Genomic DNA, 14,190 nt, shown 5'->3' with positions numbered 1-14,190 from the left:
AAAACAATCACATAGTAGTTATTTAACATCCTGAGATGAAGTCTGGTCAATTGGTTAGCTATTAAATGGAATTAACAGGATAATGTTCAGTTTCCTAATATGCTTAAGACTTTCTCAATGTTCTTGGTGAAGTTTCTTAAAGAACAATCCCTAAGAAGCAAATCTTCAGTGTAACAGTGGTATTTCTACTCAGCCGTTCTATGATTGAATTACTTTAAGCTAAGCCAAAATCTCAAAATGCAATCTTTAATTTTTTTTCTCTCCAGATTTTTCTTGGTTTCTTTTCCCCCAAAAGGGGAAATCTCCAACTGCAGTAGATATAAACTTACCTTTCCACGATCCACTCAGGCCGAACTACTTTTTCTCCTTTCAATTCTTTTATTTTGGCATTTGGAAGATTGGTGGCAATAATGTGAGTTGTTTTTGATCTGGAATAGTACACATGGTATTGGCCTCCATGTAACATCATCAGCCGTCTCAATTCATCAGCTGAGGGATCTATAAAATTAAAACCAGAAACATTTCTGTTTAGTGTCAGCAAATACAGTGGGAGAAATAACTTTAATTGATAAATATGATGCCATGGTCAGAAAGAGTGCAAACTATTGTTTTACTCTAGAAAAAAAACAAGTTCTTCAAAGAACAAATCAGAAAAACATTTGGCAAAAAAATGCAGAAAACTGTGGTTTTGAAAACACTAATTCAAAATGCAAACATTCTACTTGCTTTAGAGGAGCTTCCCACAATATGTATGGAAGAAGGCAGGAAAAAATATTCAAGTAGATGTAATGTTAAACTATATCAAAAAATGCTTTACACCAACATAATACAAAATTAGATTATCTTTTCACCAGAGTTCAGGAGAATAGTTTCTACCCAGAAGCAACAGAAAATAATTAATATCAGAAGGGTTTAGCAACAGCACAAAATTCCTACTATGTAATTTCTGATGTACTGAAGCAGTTAACTCACTCGTTCCTGACCAGGTTATTCTTGAGTTGTTACAGAGAACAAAGAATACCTTAAAAACCAACAATTTTTCTGATCTGAATTGTTTTAAAAACAGTACTTATTTTGCAAGCAGAGGTGGGGAAAACAAAAGAAAAAAGTGTTAGCTTTGGAAAATGTTTGCAGCGGCGTCACACACACACCAAAAGATTTGCATCAACACAAACACAATGTTTGAATAGTGAATCTAGCACAAGGTGGTGTTTTTTTTTAAGTTGAACAATACAAGAACGAGGAAAAATTTTTTAAAGGATATAGTTACAATTCCTTTCTGTCAACTCTCAAAATACGTCTAACATTTCATTATTCTTCTAACTTTTAACTAAAAATAGCACACACTTTCTCCAAGTGTTACCTTTCTTACTCCAGAGCCTCTTGGACAACCATCTTCTAGAACTCTTTTAAGGGACTAGCTGCTTGAAGAATACACAAATAGTGGATTTTCACTAAAGAAAATGTCTGCATTAAACAACCAGTCCAGATGTATTAATGGTTTAACATATCCACCTTAACCTTTTTCAATCCATTTGAGCCTTGTGCTTAAACCAGCACTAATCTATCCCATAGAAGCTCTATGCATCAGTTACATAATAATCACAACATTCCTGGCAGAGATCCCTGAACAAGGCTTCTGGGGAGTTTCCAAAAGGTTATTAAGCTGCTTTACAGAAATAAGAAGAAGCATGAACATAAGCATGGTAGATTAAAAACCTTACTCCAACTGACATGCACCATCAGTCCATCACAGATGGTCCCTACAACACATAAATGTCTCTTGTTCCTCCTTCCACTATCAGTAGGTTCTGTCTCACACATTATGTCACTCTCAGCAAGAAAACTTTTGACATATTCTCCCAAATGTAAATTTAAGGCACACAATCTAACCATCACTACTTAGAAATATTAAAAATTTAATAAGTGTAGGAAGATGGAGGAAATTAAAAGGCTTCATTTCAAATACCAAGATCATAGAAACATGGAAAGATCTACTTCTACAAGTTATGTTATGTAAGTGATACAGTAAAGCAGTATTTATATTCAGAATCAGATTTTTTAAATTAAATTGAAAACCTTAATCATGAAAAACAACAGAATATACAAAACATATATAGAGTAATTGTCATGTATTTACTTAGTTGCAAATTCATGTGTTTTGCAGTTACTTCCACTCAGGATGGTAAACATGAGAATGACACAATACAGATCCTTAAAAAAAACAAAGGTTCACCTGTCAGGCCATTGACGTAGATGGCGACTCCGCTAAAGATACTTGATGAATTTCCATCCCTCTGCTGTTGTATGGCTGAATCCGACCGGAACTGATCCTCCAACTTCTTAACTTTTGCTGACATGTACCCACCCTAGTTTTTAAATTACAACAAAACACAACCCATGATGGCAGTCCTATTTCCTAATGTTTACACACAGAAACTGGTCAATTATAAGACTGGAAAGGTAAGGAACATTTCTCCAAAATGTATTTGGTTGACACACAAAAAACAGTTTTTCAAATGAAAAATAGCAAATGCTCCACCATAAACTTTTATCTACAAGATAACTGCATCTTGTTATCAACATGGCAGGATTTATTTCATACTCCTTAATCATCTTCTTACATGAAAAGATTCTGTATATATAAAAGATTCTATATATAAAAAAAACTCTTATAGAATAAAAAGAAAGAAGAAAAAAGGTGATGATGCAAATTTGGGTGCTAAATTGGTGACTCATTGCCTAACAAAACAATGTGGTTCCATGTATTTTCAGTTCTTAGATATACACAGGACAGAAGTATTCTAAATATTGATGTAAATTAGGTGCCTCAGTTATTTGTCCAAATGTAGAGTGGTGAAGACAATTGTAAATAGTTTTCAAATTACTTAGTTTATTTTTTAAATGGTGATTTAAAACTAATCAAGGGTCCGCACTTACTAGTAATGAAATTTAGTGATTATTGTGAACACAGACTTCAAAATCTGGTAATTAAAAAATTTCTTTCAAACTTCATTATGTGTTTTCAAGTAAAGCAAAAGAGTTTCATTTATAGCGGCCTCTTAGCATGTAAAACAAAACTGTAACCCCTTTTTAAGCACAGTGTTTAGAAAAGAGCCACTAGGTTTAGAACATACCCATATTCCCCAGCCATCGCCATCGGCAGCTCGTTTCCGCCATCCACCCCGCCTCATGCTGAAGCTTCTGCAGAGGAAGAACAGCTCTCGATCAATTAAACGTTCATCAGTGCCATTTCAATGATGGCACTACAGGCCATTTACAGATTAGCACAAAGATTAATTTTTTTCAACCAACTTCACTGAAGTATTTGAGTTTCACACCCAATCTAGAAATGAAAGATCACACAAAAACCCGATTTCTCAGTTTTGCAGCAATGCATACTGTGGTTCCTGTGACATGCCAAAAACCACACACACACACCTTTTGCTTTATTCACCCTGAATATTAAAAACTCCTTACAATGTTCACTGTCCATTACAATTTATTAAATTCTTTCTGGTACTCATACATCTCCTATTAAAAAAGAAATAATAAAAGGTTCTCAAATACAACTGCTAACATCCATGCAAAATATTGTCCGGGTCATAACCAATCTTTTATTTCCTATTTGATACCACAGACAGAGTGCAATGCAGGCAGCCACCTCCTGGTATTAGAGACTGGATTAATGGATTTACAATGGAGACACCAATGGATTTACAACTGATTATAAAACATCCAAGCATATGTTGCTGTAACACAATACATCACATCAAAGCAAAAAAACCAAAGGTGATCTTATGGTCAAAGAAAAGCCAGATGTGTAAGTGACCTAGAATGATCTATAGTTAGGTTTGTGATTTGATTCTTTGGGGCTTTTTATGTGCATTGCTTAATAAATAAATAAAGAAATAAACAAACCCAACCAGCCAAATTGCAGTTCTCCTCTATGCAAAACACTTATTCCTGGACCACAAGCTGAACACAGCCGTGTCCCCAGATGAGCTATTAGTTGGCTAGAACAGAACTCCTGGATAGAAAAAAGCAATGCTTGGACTGTGGCCAACTGTTCACTGCATGCAAGTGATTCATATTTACTATAGCTGTTGTAAAACTGATTTTAGAATATTGATTAATGATGTGGTAAGATCATGAGATCACTGCCTGCTATTACATCTCTCACTTTTCAAACAAAATAGTTCTCTAAATAAAAAGACAAAATAGCCTTTTAGGTCTATCAGCTCTTAGAGGATCAGCACAAAACTCTGAAACTTTAAAAAGGTGACTGTCTAAAGTCTTCTGTTTCATTAAATATTTAATTTATATTCTTTTATCCTCCCCAAAAACTATGCAAAACTACAGCAAATAGACAGAAGAACAACTATTTTTATTTCCATCCTTGTTTTTGAGTCTCTGGACTATCCACAGCATTGTCCAGTAACAAGAGCACAGAAGCTTCACTCAGTCTCCAGCTTAGCAGAAAGCACATATGGTTGTGGATGGAGATGACAACACCACATTCTGGTCATTTTCCTACCCAGGCCTTCTACTGCACTATTTTGGAGACTACCTCATTTGTAGTATTAACATTCCATTTCTTATGAACGTAGCTGAACACGAGTCCTAGCTTTTGTCTCTTAATTCCCTTTTGTCCTAGAGGACTAAGCAGGCATACTCTGATATGCAGTCAAACCACCTTGGATTGCAAAATACGACACAGCTGCAGAAGTTTTCGTAAGTACAATCATTTTCATTGACTACTGCAAATATGCCAGATTAGGCAACCACAGAACTATAGTCAAAGCAGGTAGCAGGTATTTTGAAAAGCTAAGTATCTGTTTCATGTTTCAGGACCTCCACAAACACAGAAAGATAATCATGTTCTGTGCTAACAGTTGCTTGTTACTTGATACACAACTGACATATTCGCTGTTGTATGTGCAATTATGAAGATCAATCACTTATCAAGGAGATGAGCTCTACACCAACATCCAAAACAAAGTAAGCCCTTCTCAAATTACTGTATTTTCCCTCTAGGTACCTGCATCTCTTACCCACAGACCTGTTTCCATGACATAAGGCCTTCTGAAATTAATTTTTAGTGGTTTGTATTGCATCTAATAGATACCACAGAACTCTTAAGAAGCACTGAAGAAAAAGAGAGGGGATGAGCTAGATGACCACTTAAGATACAAAATTGACTTTTTTCCTGCAGAGGACAGTGTATAGCTAAAATGGCTTGATAACTTCTTTCATATGGAAAAATCTGTATTTTTTCATCTGCTGAAGTGTGTTTCACATCTATCACTTCTGGCTAAGAAATTCTTGGAGAAACATAAAAGAGTAAGTTCATGAAAAAAGAAAAACCATTAATAAAAATGTCATCTAGGTTTTTTAGATACTACAGATATCAGTGTATGAGCTCATAAGAGACACCAGAATCTTAACTGATGATTACTTTCTTCCTCTTAATCAAGGATGACAGTCTTAAAGGGTAGCTACAAAAATGGCAGAGGCTCTCTCTTCATAAGGAGCCACATGGAAAGCACAAGTGGCAACAGATACAACCTCCATGAGGAAGTTTCATCTTGAAGTAGAAAAAAAGTTTTTAGAGTGAGAACAATCAATGACTGGAATGCAGGGACATGCCAGAGTCCTCTTGTCTGGACATTTTCATGTTGCAATTGGAGAGGGCACCAGAGAACCTCAACCAGGCTTCCCTACCCATTAAAGGTTGGACTAGATGCTCTTTTGAGGTCACTTCCAATATGGGCTGCTCTATGATTCTAAGAGTATTAAAGAAAAAAAAACTCATACAAATATAAACTTTTGCTCTGAAAAAAACAAAGACTGTACAAAATGCATACTCTGAATCACCACAACACCAACCACTGAGAAGACAGGATTTGATAGGTCTTAACTCTGATCCCTATGCAACAACATCCTGATTAACTAAAATATCTAATGCCTGATAAACTGAAGAACTGCCTTCATAAGAGTGAGCTTTTCTAAAACCTTGAAACATGTTTCATTTTTATTCAGGACACTGGAAGGTGAGGAAGAAAGATCTCTAGTCTGAAAGTGAAGCCAATTAAAATCAGAATCACAGTTACATGCCTAGTTTGATTACAATTAGAAATCAAACAAAACTACTTAGGTCAAGGTGCTAAAAACATGATGTATCAATTGCTCAGAAGTTGTCTTTCTAGAGCCTACAAATCTAAAGAAGCTAGGCTGTAATGCCTACTTAAACATCTGATAGTGATTTACCATTTCCTTAGCAGATGCAATTTTTGACTCAGTCCACTTGAGCCAGTCCACTTAAATTCTGAACACTGAGGTTAGGAACATGGCACTTCAGTGATTACAAGATGTCTCTGGCTCAAGTCTTCCCTTTCAGGGTCACAAATTATTTTTTTAATGCTAATATGAAAACCTGGGAGACTAGTTTCTCCCTTTATAGTTTCAGGAACTGAATGATGAACCAAGGTTTCTGGACTACAGAGAAACCTCTCTGCTTAAGACTTCTCCTTACAGTGTGATTTTTTCCTTGAAAATGAAGGTAACCTCTTGCAGCTGCCTTGCTGAAACCTAAGGAACAAACAAGCATGAGAAATACCTTGCCCAAGATATATTAAACCAGAGGAAAAGTTAAGCAAGATTTTAAACCTGCTCACTGGTTCATGAAATAAGAAATGTAAGGATGGTATGATGCTCCCCCTACAGGAATCATGATGAAGGGATGAGTAGGAGAAACAGTAAAGGATACATGAAGTGGGAAGTAGAGGTGTGGGTGGGTAGACATCAATCCAGAGGACTTCAGCCATCACAAACAAGCCAATTTCAGAGTTCATCTTTCCTGTAGTTCTTTCTTAAAGTATCTAACTTGTTTCAGAACAGTTTTCTCTGTTTGCACAAATTCATTAACACAGCTAAGGGACCAACCCAGACCAAAACCACCACAGTATTATGGGAAAAAATGCTTGGGAGCACAGATCTGTATTCTGCAATGACTCTGCAAGAAGTGAACATGGATCATCATGAGCTTTTTAATTCCACTGCAGTACTACTCCCTGCTTCTGTCATACATTTCAGCAATCTCTCTGCCAAGCATATACACAGTGCAGAGGTATGTTTGCTACCTCTTCAAGTAGCCAACTTGAATCTAGCAGAATATAAACTTTATGGTTCTGCCCTACAAGAAAACATATGAACTATTTCCAAAGACAAAATGAGGCTGCACTGTGACTCAACAAATAATCCCACCGAAGTTGTGTCTAAATGCATCACACAAGTAATGTTCCATCCAGATAATTCAATTTTTGGTAACTGAAAGCTGTATGGAAGTATAACACACTAAAACAGCTAGTCTGCATTTCTGACCAGAGCAGACATCCTGTCATTGTCCTTTAATGCAAAAGAACTTGATTTATTTAACATATTCACATGCCACAAGCCTATATAAAAGGTGTAACTCCAGCAGAAATATGGGCGTCTCGGGCCACCGCTAATGAGTATCAGAATCTTTTCCTTGAACTCGAGACTGAATTCATCCCAGCTCAGCAGGGCTTAGAAGCTTTTCCCATCAAGTGGGTAGTCTGTGGCTCGTTTGAGTTTCATGCCTCTACATTCCACCTCCCACATCAAACTCACCACTCTGCTTGGCACTAGTCCTCAAGCTCTTTGAGCAAAGAACTATCTTACGTGTTTATACATTTCTAAGCACAAGAGTCTTACTCTCGGCTGAGTCTTCTGGAAAAGAGCTGCTGCTATAGGGTAGAAAACTATTTTTTTTACCACATATTAAGAAGTCCAGAATCCAGCAAAAAGAACTTACACAAAAGAGCCAAAAGCTTTTTAAAAGATACTATATGCCTAAACGCCTGTGATTTCAGACAATTCAGGGTTAGCACTACTATTCTATACTGAAATTACTAATTAGTACATTGTAAAGCAACTGAATTTTATTCTAGGAGAGAAATAAAGTTTCAGGGTGAAGTTTCATAAGATGTTTGAGTCAACTTGTTGGCTGACTGCTACCAAAAAGGGTGATTCTGCTCTTCAGCCTCTGCTGTCCTAACAGGCTTTATCCCTTCTTCCCAAGCTCATATGACCCCCCACATTCACACTGGTGCTATGTGCACCGCTATGTGCAATTCAGTTCACTAAATCAACATAAAATTGACATAATTTTATGGTTTAGCTTTCCCCAAGTTTAGCAAGATGAAGTGACTTACAAAAGCATCAGATAAAGCCAAAGCAGACAGGCAAAAAGAGAGGAATGGATGGGATCTTAAAATTATCTTAGTGATTTCTAGAAATCAACTTTTGGGCCATGACTATCACAAATGGCAATGTAGATACAGAGTTCTGATGAGCTGGCTACTCACTAAGTAGGGCTGCTTATGCTTTTCCCCCTGCAATAAACCAAAGGGATAGGCTACCTTACCTTTTCCATACAGTAAAGGCTTTAAAAAAAAGTTACAATCAAGCAGCTCCACATTGTCCCCACAGGATAAGCACTAACTACAAGTGTCTGATGTTACAGGGCCAACCAGCAAGTTCTGTTTTGCAGTTCAATCTTTGGTGATATTTTAAATAAAGAGAAATGAAATTAGATGAAGGACACTTGAACCAATAGCTATCCACAAAAACATCCAACACCATCTCCATGTCCTGTGATTAAAGATCAGAGTGTAAATTAGGAAAGAACAAACTTCAAAATCTGGGGCAATTAAAATATTAGAGAACATATGAGAAATTTAGAAATACCATTTGTCTAAAATATGAGCATCCATGGCATCCATACAACTCACTTAAAACATGGAAAAACTTCCAAGTCCTGCAGAAGAAACTCCTCATGAGCAGATAACTATTCTAAAATGGTGTTCTGTGCATACTTTCATTTGAGGTTGACAGCAAAGAAATGATACTCTGAGAACTTCCAGTTCAATCAGTCCCCCAGAAAGAGAACTCTTTGCTAAACTAATCCAGCTTCCAAACTGACTATTTTTGCAACTCAAAATGGTCTCTATTTCAGATCAGTTTCTCATGATCAGTACAATCATGGACTAAATACTTCACACACAAGTAACAACTAAGAAATATAAATTTCTTTTGCTGGCTAAACCTCACAATAATATGAAAAGCAGCTGTACAGCAGATAACTGTAACAACTTCATACCAGAGTTGTACAAGACAAAAGTCTTTATATCCTGTTACAACTAACATGGGAGTCTGGGACAGACAATTGTTTTACTTGTCACAACTTGAGGAAGCCTGAGCATGAGGTCCAGAAACCAGGATCACTGTACAATCCACACCAGCTTTGAACAAGCTCTTTTCAAGATATCATTTTTGCTTTCATACATGGCATTTGAGATGGCTAATTCTTTGAAAAAACAGGAAGGCAGATTTAACTTGAAACCAATCGTCAATTTCCCTCTAGGAATAACACTCAGTAACATCTACAGTTCATTTATAGCTTGTCACAAGTAGTGGTTTAACCTGGTTTTTCCTTTTGCTTACAGAAGACTGGCCTCCAGTTTCAACATGTCTGCATTTTTTGGTTAAGTCATGACCTCCCCAGCCCCTTCCAGAGTTCTCCAGTGATGAATAGCTTTTCTTCACAAATGTTCATTGCTGTGTGTAACCAGGCAGCTCAATTCACTTTCTAGTTCAAGTATCACTTCTTTCACACAAGGGTTCTTAGTGCCAGAAAACAATGATAAGATTCAGCAAACTTCATCAACTGGCTTCATCAGTTCTTTTCTGTGCTTAAATTCTTTTGGGGCTTCAACCCCAAGAGGACTTGGCACATTCATAATCTTTGTGCCAGCCCTAGAATCCAGAAAACCATTAAGTAAAATCAGAATCAGAAACATAGTTTGTGAAACTAGGACTCTAAATACCAACACAGTGAAGAGACTGTAAATCACCTAACGGAAATGCTCTTCTGGATTTGAGTATCCAAAACAATAAACAAGATGGTCTTATGAGCTGCATAGTTATCCTCCAATCCCCTCTGTTTAGCTATCTGTAATATTTGAGAAGGGAGAATGATGTCTCTTTTTTCTTTAAAAATGAAGACTGGGATGTTAGTTTTCTACCTAATAATCAACAGAACTTGTTTAGAAGGTTTTTGGTTTGTGCACTCAGTATGACAATCCAGTCCCACAAATCCTGCCTTCCCCAAGCAGTCTATGCTAAGGCATAGGGCCAAGAAGTCAGTAGGTAGCATAAGAAAACCCATGATCACTACTCCCAAATAATTAGAAGAGTTGCTATTGCTGAATAATTAAAGACTTTCTAAGACTTTCCAGGCACAACTGAAACATCCTTGTAAAGCTAAAGAAAAACTTAACAAGGCAGAAAAAGCGGGTAAGTGGAGGTATAATTATTCAAAAATAACTGCAAAATTTTCATGAGGTGATCAAAGCAAGGAATCTGTGGATGCTCTGAATTTATTAACATCAAATTCAGAGGAACTGTGCTTGTGAAAACCTGATATATACTGCTTTCAGCTTCTCCAGACTTCAGCCCAGGAGATGGGTAAATCCTTCAGAAGAGACTGCATCTTTTTGACTGAATTTAGGTATTTGACTACACCCATGTGCATGGGTATCTGTATGGATGTGCACACACAACAAACTGATCTTTGTTGCTGACCAGTGTGAGTGCTGGCTACCCAGATTGACCCCTCTGGCAGTAGTGAATGGCACAGAAACAAATCCCCACTCTGGGCCAGCACTGTAAGCAGTGTAATGAGAGGGTACATGTGGTCTAACAAGGCCAAGCTCAAGGTGCTGCACCTGGTGGGGGGCAACCTCTGGAATCAATACAGGCTGTGGAATGAGCAGATGGAGACCAGCCCTGAATGACTTGGGGGTGCAGGTGGCTGAGAGGCTGGACATGACCCAGAAAGCCAATCACACCCCGGGCTGCATCCAAAGCAGCATGGGCAGCAGGGTGAGAAAGGGGATTCTGTCCCCCTATTCTCTGGTGAGACCCCAAAAGGGGTGCTGTGTCCAGCTCTGGGGTCCCAGCACAGGAAGGACATGGACCTGTTGGAACAAGTGCAGACAAGAGGCACCAGGATGATCAGAGGGATGGAGAACCTCTGCTGTGACAAGAAGCTGAGGGAACTGGGACTATTCAGCCTGGAGAAGAGAAGGCTTCAGGGTGATGTAATGGTGACCTTCCAGTATGTGAAGGGAGAATACAAGAAAAAAAAAGGAGAGAGAATATTACAAGAACAGGTAGGGACAGAACAAGAGGGAATGGCTTCAAACTGAGAGTAGGTTTAAATCAGATATTAGGAAGAAATTCTCTCCTGTAAGGGTGTCAGGCACTGGAACAAGCTACCCACAAAACTGTGGATGCCCCATCCCTGGAAGTCTTCAAGACCAGGCTGGATGGAGCTCTTAAGCAACCTGGCCTAGTGGAAGGATTCCCTGCACATGACAGAGAGCTGGAGCCAGATGGACCTTTAAGGTTCTTGGCAAGCCTGACTATTCCATGATGATGATGATGATGGGGTTTTTTTAGGAGACATACCCAAGGCAGTTGTGCTTTATGGTCAATCCAATGTTATCACTGAGCAAGTGTTGATCCTGCCAAGCTTTTCAGGGAAAATGAGAAAGAAGGCATCTAGTTTGGAAATGGCAGATGATGTCAGGTACTAAGGAGGACTCTTTACCCATGTATGATAGCAAAACTCTAAGAACTCAACAACTTCACCAGCAAAAGCATTGATAACTACAGGTTCAGTGTTGAAATAGGTAGATCTTCTGTTCATAGCAGTGTTGAATGACATTACCTAATTTCAACTGACACTGCACAGTCAAGTTCCCAAATGCTTTTCTGACATTGCCTTTGAGAGTTTCAAAGCTGCAAAATCTTTTTTGAAGTAAAATCTTCAAAACATAAGGCTTCTATACTTAGCCTTGAAGCTTCAAGTTTCTACTCAAGTTTTCTACAGCTTTCTTTAGTCCACAGATATTACTTTTTTTCATCAACTCAGACCAACAAGACTAGGAAGCATCAGATGAAACTAGCAAGTGGAGAGATCAAAAGAAATGGAAATATTTTTTAATCTATAGCCTAGTTTATTTGAAGATTATCTGATACTGGATACCAAGGATGCTAAAAGTCCAGATCTGTTCAACAGATAAATGGAATAAAAACATATTCTCTTTTTTTAAAGGCAACAAACTACAGAAGCTCAGAACACAAAGGGAAAGTATTTTAGTGTGTTTGCTTTTTGCTAACAAAACAAACTTCTGATCTGACCCAACATGTTATCAAGCTTCCTCCTAGATTCAGAGAAAAATAAGAAGAGCACCATGTTTCTGTATTTTCCAGGAAAAATACAGGGAAAATACAAAAATGCTCTAATTCTTCAAGATCATTTAATTTAAACTCAAATCTGAATTGTGTTCTTGGCCTGTACTGGTTCTAAGTTGGTATTTTAAGCACTTCTGACATAAAACCAGCAATGTTACACTGCTGCTTAGTGGAGACAGATCAATACAAAATGGCTACAGAGCAAAAATGGCCTATTCCAAACAAATGCTACAATTTTAAAACTTGGGTTAAAAATCAATATAGAAGTTACAGGAAGGGGTAATGCTTAAAACTTCAAATCAACCAGAAATTACAGTAAAAAGTCATTACAACCTTACCTCTCCCCTACTACAGGTTTATTAAGAGGATTCTTGGAACTGCTTACCAAATAATACAATTAGAGAATGAAAATCAAGGAATTATGACTGAAAAGGCAGTATTAGAGCTGAGTGCTCTAATGTTTCCTGAAAACAACAAGCAGATCCAGAAATCAGGAACAGTATCCTTTCAATATAAATTATTTTAGTTCTTTACTTCAACTGGGAGTTGCATTCAATTTCACAGAATGGTAAAATAAACTACTTGGGAAACTGCACTAATCATTTACCTTACATGCCATGGGGTCAGGGGCTTTCCTGTTTGTAAAAATTAATAGCAATTTCATTACTTCCTTTAAAAAGCAACAGCTCCTAGGTTTCCAAAATGACCTCAGTGGAGCACAACCATTTGTTCATGATGCTAACTCATCATGCCCTGTACAAACACCTGATGTGAGCCAGCTCAAAGAGGTGAAGTCATGAACATGGTGGGCAGAACTTTATTTCACTTTGGACATTCACTGACAACTAGAACCTGACAAAATATACTATCAACAGTCCCCAGGATTCTGCCAAAATACACCACACACCTCACCTTACCAGAAGATTGCCAATCTCTACGTTAATATGGAGAAACCTTAGAGTAGTTCTTGATCCTGCTCTGCACAGCTTCTGCACTGCTTTCTTGCTTTGGCATTCAAACCAATCCACCTGTGCTTGCAAGAATGACTCTGCAAGGTACCTGAGCAGTGTCTTCTCCTAAGGAAAACCACCTTTCTCTTTTCCAGGGTTATTTACTTACATAAATCAAGACACTGAAGAGATGTGCACTACTTGAGGCAAACCAAATAAGGAGATTACAACCAAGAATTCCATTACAATGGGACTTGAGTAAAGTATTTATATAGAGCTGGGAATGGAAAAGCAAAACCAACAGAAGAGTTAACCACAGCACGGCTAAGCTTTACTTCTGCAAGTAACTGAATTTCAAGTCACCAGTTCCAGCACTACCAAACAGGCAGGATAGCAGCTGGGAAACCTGAAACTCTGAGATAGGAAAGGAGTTGCTTTAGCCAAGAGCTAACACTGAAATTCAGGGCCCACAGTCTGCCTAGGCATTTAAAGCAAGGAATATGGAATATACAATCCTTGCTATGGGTATACCAAACTAAAATTATCTCCTAGGGGAATTTCATGGTTTCCTTAGCTACAATAGCAGCAGTCCTTAAGTCAATTTTGAAATAAAAGCCACAGGAATGGAAGTTATCATTCCAGCCCAGAATTCAGGGTTGTTCTGCACACTCATCTCTCTTCTGCTGAACACACTGAGAAAGAAGCCTTTCCTAATTCTGACTTCTATCTTACGAGCAATAGATATTCCACATGAACTACAGAGTGAGGGGATCACAGACACGGCAGGCCCTCTTCCCTAAAAACATTTGTGTGTCCAATGAAATGCTGTCTGGCTTCCACATCAGAGTAAAAAGCTGCTCTTGGGGCAGAGCACTACAGATACCTGTTAGACAAA

At 37.9% G+C, this 14,190-nt stretch overlaps 1 protein-coding gene across 1 annotated transcript in view; it reads right to left on the bottom strand.

Moving 5' to 3' along the window:
- REV1 (REV1 DNA directed polymerase) overlaps nt 1–14,190 on the bottom strand; it is a 53,670-nt gene that overhangs the window by 36,829 nt on the left and 2,651 nt on the right. Inside the window, exons 2-4 of the mRNA XM_058019198.1 lie at nt 3,138–3,204; nt 2,237–2,369; nt 330–498 (exon numbers count right to left, since the gene is read on the bottom strand). Coding sequence (XP_057875181.1) covers nt 330–498; nt 2,237–2,369; nt 3,138–3,194 — 359 coding nt within the window. The 5' untranslated portion in view covers nt 3,195–3,204. The remainder of the gene's footprint in view (nt 1–329; nt 499–2,236; nt 2,370–3,137; nt 3,205–14,190) is intronic.

The sequence above is a fragment of the Melospiza georgiana genome, chromosome 2 (genome assembly GCF_028018845.1).
Source record: "Melospiza georgiana isolate bMelGeo1 chromosome 2, bMelGeo1.pri, whole genome shotgun sequence".
NCBI lineage: Eukaryota > Metazoa > Chordata > Aves > Passeriformes > Passerellidae > Melospiza > Melospiza georgiana.
This window is presented reverse-complemented; position numbering and strand designations above follow the sequence as displayed.